The sequence below is a fragment of the Corvus brachyrhynchos genome, unplaced genomic scaffold, assembly GCF_000691975.1.
Source record: "Corvus brachyrhynchos isolate BGI_N302 unplaced genomic scaffold, ASM69197v1 scaffold68, whole genome shotgun sequence".
Lineage (NCBI taxonomy): Eukaryota > Metazoa > Chordata > Aves > Passeriformes > Corvidae > Corvus > Corvus brachyrhynchos.
Window position 1 is genome coordinate 442,190 of NW_008240039.1, and position 7,217 is coordinate 449,406.

Consider the following 7,217-nt stretch of genomic DNA (forward strand, 5'->3'; position numbering starts at 1 on the left):
GCTGGAGTGCTCACTTCCTTCACTTACCTGTTGGAGCTGTGAGAGGACTTCAGGTATTTTGCAGAGATAATATTCAAAGACAGAATGGCATCCACAGCAGCTTCATCTACCTCTGCTTTATTTCTTATACGCCCTGAAAAGGGGAGGAGGAGGAATCAATTAAAATTCAAACTGCAACACAAAAGGAATTTGTTTTCCCAAATATCATTTCAGACAACGTGATTAACAAGCAGCTCTAAGCGGAAGTTGCAAAACTTAAGTTTTTCCTCTGGATCTTTTTCAAAATCCTCCTCTCACAGGCAATGCTCATAAAAATGACAGAATCTGATACAAAGAGAAATTACCAGCAATAGTTTTTCTTCCTTACAGAGCAAGATGCAAAACCATTTACTCACCAACCACCAGCTCTCGCACATCTTTCCAGTGCAGCTCACTGCCCTTCTCATGGATAATGGTGACTGTGATTCTCCGCTGGATTCCCTGGTGGAGTTCAGAAACAAAACACTGGTGAAGTATTCACACATGGTCTATTTTGCACTTATACCACAAAAGTGAAGTAAATAATACCATTTAAACAAGCCTGTAACTGGACAAGCACCTCTTTGTTTCAGGGCCCTAAAATTCACTTCCAAGGGATGTTATATTCTCATATGCAAAAGAAATGAAATGCTTTCCCCTCCTCACTCCACAAAGGCGGAGTAGGAAAACTATAACTTTAAACCTATATACCATATTTAACTAGGATCATCTTTATAATCTAGCTAAAGACAAATTATTATTAAGGACTATAAGAGGCATTTAAGATGCACTGAGATATGGCCACTTCATAGATTATGTGTCATAACCACAAGCAGTGAGAGAGAGCAAATGGAAGTTGAGTCTACACAATCTTTCTGTATCCTTAGAGATGCTGAAGAACACTGAAGGCACAAATTCCTGCTTTTTAAAAGGCTTTCATCTTTTGTGAGTGGGATGCCCACTGATAAGCAACAGGAACAGCAATATCCTGGCAGCCAAGCAATCTCCTCGTAGCCCAAAGCTAACAGACCAAGCACAGACTGAGAGATTCTGACCCTAGTGCTGTCACTGCACAGCTGTGTGGGAAAGGAGATGCAAACCCCAGTCAGCAGCATCCCCTCCCTCCCTGCAGAGATAACACCTGCTGTTCCACAGCTTTCATCAGTACCTGGTGAAGCAGAAAGGTCCCCTGGCAGGGCAGGCCCCCGGTGTGATCCACAATAGCAGGGATGTACCTGTGTGAGACAGTGAATCAACAGGCAGGAAAGATGTGCCAGCACAGCAGCTTCTGCTGCCAGCAGGTTCCTCTCCTTGTAGCAGCTGAAGATGTAAGAGTGTGTCCTTCTACCTACTCTCCCAACAGGCTCCTTCTGGCACTACGGGATCAGTGAAACATGGAAGTGTCATACACTGTACTTGCAGTACTAATGGAAAACTCTGTGGAACTCACTTCTCAATATAACCCCTAAAAACCTGTCAGGGGAAAACCTTCTTTGTAGCAGAGATGAACACAAACCAGGGTCTGCTATGTGACTTCTGGAGCATAAAGTCTCCAGTGTCCCAAAGAATCCAAACTCATGGCCTACACAAGGGAAGTTTTCCCGGTGCCTGCTCAGCCTCTGTGCCTGGAATTTCACAGTGGAAAGACCCCTCCAAGTGTGAAAGAATGCCATTCATCACTTTGGTCCTTTCCAATGGGGACAACTATTGCCAGCAGATTTGACACCCCATCACTACAAACCAGCCAGCCCCCACACATGACGACTGCTAAACATCAACCTGGTCTGAACAGAACACAGGGAAAAAAACCCCAAAAATCGCATAAACCGCTGTTCTTGAAACACATATTAATACAGGACTTACTCTCCTGTTGGCTCCAGTTCACTGATCTCAAACCACACAAGGAGGTCGTATTTGCTCACACTGTGGCCCAAACTGGGCTTGCTCACAGTATTCAGCTTTGTAGCTGGCACTTAAAGAAAGAAAAAAAAGAAAGAAGAAAAAAAGAGTGGTTTACAAAGACTGAACAAGTAAAGCTTCCTCAGGGCTCACAGGAACATGCCATTTCAGAGATCCTACATATTCTATGTACGTAGGCAGACCACAGCTTTTACCATGAAAATGATGTTGCTTACAGCAATCATTATTTCTGTAAGAGTTGTTTTTTAAATCTAGGTTACTAGAATTAAAAAAAAAAAAAAAGAAAGTTAAATAATGAAACAAAAGTGCATCCAAAGAGTCTGGAAAAATACACAGTCCCTCTAGATCCACAGAGAAGAAGTTTCCTCAAATGTGCATCAGTTGCTTTATGGCTTAACAGTTTGTGATTTAGAATTGCTGAGGTCTGTTCATCTGCAGCATTACTCACCCATAAAGTACATTTCACCTTCCCCACAGAAGAGGAAAAGAACTAAAAACTTCGGTCTTCACTTCTTCATTTTACAAACTGCCAGACTCCTGCACCACTTGGTTAAGATACTGTGTATTTAAAAAGGCAGAACAAGACTTATTCCAGAGCCTTAATCCTGCCAAAGTATGTTTCTGGGCTCCTTATCTCTTGGTATTAGTGATTATTACCAGCCAGATCCTCTCTGATTCCTTTCACACAAATGTAGGGATAAACTACGTTAAGAAAAAAAAAAGAGACTGCTTAAATTCTAGAAATAACCTGATACTCCCTCACACATCATACGTTTTCGTTATCATTACATGCCTTCTCTCATCTCTTCACTCATTACATTTTTGTAAATGGGAACATTTTAAAAGCTTAGTTCTGTATACTCTGACTGGGACTTTTGTAACTCTGCAACTGATTTTCCATTTTTTTTCTCCTTCTACATACTAACCCCACTGCTTTTATTAAGCCAAATAATTATTCCCCCTTCACCTCTCAAGCCCCAGTCTTCCTTGCTCAGGTGTTCTTTAGGTTCTCCCACCTTCACACCTCTGTGTATCCTTCAGCTTCCACCATGACTTAATTTCCCATGCACTGGAAGGACATAACAGCCCCCAGTTAAAACGGGTCCTTACAAGTGTGCCTAAATGTTCTCTTTTGAGTTCTGTTTCTTTTCTAGGTAAAATAGCAGCTGCCTCAGAGTGACAGATTTTACAGCAATCAGTTATTCACAGCACAGCTCCATCCTGTGAGGTAGCAAGCTTGAGGCTTTACCTTCCCATACATTACTCAGGGTAGTAACTCTCTTACCCCCAGTCACCTCATGCAGTTGCACATGAACTCACTACAGCCAGAGGAACATCAAACACACAAGTAACTCAAGTTTACTGCTAAGCAGAGAGACTCAAAAACACCAGAAGAGAAAAACAACAGAAAGACACATTTAACTAAACATGAAAGTTTGGTTCTAGTAGTTTTCACAGACTTGCTCTGGTACAATTAATAACAAGCATGACTTTTTTTTGAGTTAAATAAAACAGAACACAAATGGAAGTGAGGAATAGCACTGTTAGTGGCAGAAAAGGAAGATGAGTGAAAAGGAAACCTGTATAGAACACAGCAGAATGTTTCCTCTGTACCTGCCTGTGTTTTCATATGCATTTCTCCTCCCAGTATCCCAAAACTACGCAGAACACAGAAAAAATCAGAGGTCCTGGAAGTTTCAGGGAACAGATGCAGTGACACACAAAAACCTCTGACTCCCAGCACACTGGAATCTACAGACTGTCTCTGTGGTTCTCTCTAAAAGAGCCCTAAATTTAAGCACAGCATCATCCTTCCATGACCACAAGCATGGCAGCTTCTACTCCTAAGAATACTACATGACGAAGGAAAAAGGAATTTTGAAGCACATTTTGGAACTACTTCTACATCTATCACAGACCAGGTGTGGCTACTAACCATCTCTTTTAGGAGCCCTCTCACTCTGACAACTGGGAACAGGCAGAAAGAGAAAAGGTGGCAGCTGGTCAGCTCCATCCTGGAAAGCAGCCACAGCAGAGGAGGCAAGCACGTTGGCATGCTCGGAGAGCGTGTTCAGCACATGCACGTTTACATAGCCAGACATAAGGTACCTAATCAACTCAATCTTCCTTTCATGGTCTGCAGGGGGAATGGAACACACACAAAAAAAGGATGGTAGAAACATGCAGGTGAGATGGAGAAGATGGAGGAAATTAAAGGTGAAATGGAAAAAAAAAAATCACAAAAGAGTTCAGCATGCATTATTCCAATTAAGCAAAGAAAACCAAGGATCATTGCAACAAGACTAACTCACTAAAAGAGAATGTGAGAGAGCAAAACGATAAAGCAATTAATGAATAAGCAAATTTCCAGTCAAGTGCTCAGTAAGTACAGGAAGAGCCATAGCCAGATCTCATGGAGTATGGTCAACACCTCAGGAATGGCATTCTACCCTCTAATGAACCAAGCAGCACTTCCTGCAGAGGAGGTTGAGAAGAAATAAAAATAAAGCACATAAAGAGGGCAGAGAGCCAGCAAAGACAGATTCAGTGCCCCTTGTACCACCCACTCCATTTACATTTCTTGGTGTCCTGGATACCTCAGGAATATGCTACAACCTCCATTTTTAGTAGCAGACCTGTGATGTACAGAGTTAGAGAGCTGTTCTCACCTGGCTTTGACAGTGGCATAGGGGGAGGAAAGAATCTTCGAGAAGGCTGTGGAGGGCTACAGAGAAATGAAGAGTTATCAGTACAGAGGCAGTTAAACATAAGAAATATACACAAGTGCACACACGTGCACCTTTGTATACACACCTATTTTTGTCTCTAAAAGTATCTTCACAATTCTATGAAGACAGGTAAATATCACCTGTCAGGAAAACAAGGGGGCTCAGCACACTTCTCAGACTAACCTACGCTCTTTTGCTATTCTAACTTAACCAATCCTAGGAGCACTGTTGAGGTTTTCCCAGAGCTCACAGATCACTGCTGGAGTTTCCAGTATTCCCAGTGCAGTGCTCCAATCACCAAGGTGTTTGCAGGGTGGACTGGCAGAACAGCCTCCCATGTTTGAGACAGCAGAACAATTCCATCAGTCACTACACTGGGTAAACACGCCTCGGCCAGCACTTTTACCTCCATCAGGAATTCTGCTTGTGAGGGTGGGGTGTACAAGTTCAGGAGTACAAAAAACTGCATAACCTGAGCATGATCCCCAAGTGCCTTTATGCCAGGCTAGTGACCAATACCTGTTGAGATCCTGTCCTTGCAGGTGGAGAGGATGCTGCTGATAATGTCCAAAGACTTCAAAGACAATAGGCTTTGTTTTGATGTACTCCACAAATGATTCTGTCACTTCCACAGCAATCTATTTCAAAAGTGAGGAAAGAAAATGAGACATTCAAAAAAGGAAATCTCTTTTAGGAGTCTGTATTTTTCATATCACTTAGTGTCAGTCACAATAAAAGCAACTGCATTCCCTTTTGGTTTAGGCATTAGTTCTACTCTCTGATAAAAGAGAAAATTAAAGCCTCAGTATCAGGCATTTCAATTAGAAGAAGAGGAGGCTGCATGTAACCAAAGGATTACACAGTTCATAAAAATAGATATATCCAGTTCATCTGAGATCATGAGCACCGCTATTCACACATATATTTTATTTCCTGAATTCTAGACTGTTTTCATTGAACATCCTGGAAAGGAAACACAGAATTCAATGGCAGGAAGTAGAGGTGAAAGAGAAGAGTTAAATTTGCCACAAAGAATCATTCTGTGTTTTGCTTTGTGGTGGGGATTGCATCGTTCACCTGATCACTCCTATTACTGTCTATTCTTAAGAATTCCCCTGGCCTTGAAGGACACACACAACTCCCAGTGCTGATACAGGCAGTTACTGCTCATGGAAAGCTTTACTTACATTCTGAACATGGTAAAACCCAAGGGGAGTCCCTCGGCCATTGTTTTTGAGAGGTTCTGTTGAGAAAGCTTCATCATGTCGATGTAAAAAGCTTAAAAAAAAAAACAGAAATCAGCCACCACAGGATGGTTTAATGAAGACTGCTGTGCTCTGAATCCAACCCTCAAAAGAAATCCTAAAGCCCTAAAAGAAGTGTATTCTGCTGGAACTTTAGAAGCAGTTGAGTGACATCCTAAAGCCAGGAATACCATAGTCTTGTGGGACCGTAATTCCTGTACTTGTTTGATGTCTTTATTATTCCTTTTTATTCTCTTCCTTAAGGACCCAAGCCTAAGACCACCTTCACTTGAGAAGTACTGATTTCCTCAAGGGTCATGCAGCTTTCATTCTAACAGGCATATGTACAATCTAGTATTGAATTTTTCACATTTAAAGCTTAAAACCTTAAGATATCTATAAACTAGTAACTTATGAGTCCACTTTGATTCCTAATTCCTTTCTGCAAAACTTTGTTCCTTAACACCTGCTTAAGGGAAAGTGCGCACCAGGAACTCCAGTAAGTGATAAGGTGTTTTTCTCTGCTGTACAACACCTCCACCCATTCAAAAAGTTCTCAGAGTTCCACTGCCCACTATTCTTTGCTCTATCAAACCATTAATTACCTAATGCAAGTAAAAACAAATTCTTACTTGAACTGGCAGAAAATATCTGCATATTCGGGCAGAATGCCACTGGCCTGGAGCACTGTCACCCGGAAGGTAAACACACTGCCCAGCTTCAGGTGATCACCAATTTCCTCAGTGAATCCTTCCATAGTCATCTTTCCATCCAAAGTGGCTGACTTCAAGTCTTAGAGAGAAAAAATACATCCCACATGAAATCATTTTTTCCTTTTTTTTTCCTCCTCTCTTTTAAAATATTTCTTCAGGAGACAGTTTAGTCCCATCACACATTTTTTTCCCCTTTTAAACCCAAAAGATCCAAATACCTGGGAACAGTTTTTCAGCACAGTTCTTCAAATGATTAAGTCCAGGATCTCTCATATTCAACCCATTGCTAACACCTCTCCCCTAACTATCACATTCTTGAAGGACACGCAGAACTCCTTTCTATAACTGACTGAAAGTGCCCCAAATTTCCCAGAATTTCTCCAAAACTACCACGTATTTCTTGCTTACCCAGCTCATTCATTCTGTTGATCTCCTCTGGAGGAGTGGTAACCTCTGAATTCTGTCCTTGCCCTTCCACAATTCTTAATTCCTCCAGTGACAGTCCAGACCGAGTCATCGCAACTGAAGAAAAATCACTCTGAAAAATTAAATGAAGTGGCTTTTAATAGACTCCTGCACTTTCTTGGTTTGCC

General features: G+C 41.7%; 1 protein-coding gene across 23 annotated transcripts in view; it reads right to left on the reverse strand.

Annotated features, from left to right (window-relative positions):
- The window catches only part of KIF1B (kinesin family member 1B), a 77,796-nt gene that overhangs the window by 15,536 nt on the left and 55,043 nt on the right, over positions 1–7,217 (reverse strand). For 12 of the 23 annotated variants that reach the window (XM_017744006.1, XM_008641145.2, XM_008641144.2 and 9 more), the window contains 9 exons: positions 7,033–7,162; positions 6,544–6,703; positions 5,855–5,945; positions 5,187–5,305; positions 4,608–4,663; positions 1,882–1,990; positions 1,187–1,253; positions 396–480; positions 28–133 (listed from right to left, as the gene is read on the reverse strand). In XM_017744006.1, the coding sequence (XP_017599495.1) occupies positions 28–133; positions 396–480; positions 1,187–1,253; positions 1,882–1,990; positions 4,608–4,663; positions 5,187–5,305; positions 5,855–5,945; positions 6,544–6,703; positions 7,033–7,162 (923 nt within the window). Of the gene's footprint in view, positions 1–27; positions 134–395; positions 481–1,186; positions 1,254–1,881; positions 1,991–3,874; positions 4,076–4,607; positions 4,664–5,186; positions 5,306–5,854; positions 5,946–6,543; positions 6,704–7,032; positions 7,163–7,217 lie in introns of all 23 variants that reach the window. The other 11 variants (XM_017744004.1, XM_017743998.1, XM_017744002.1 and 8 more) reach the window with 1 other exon arrangement.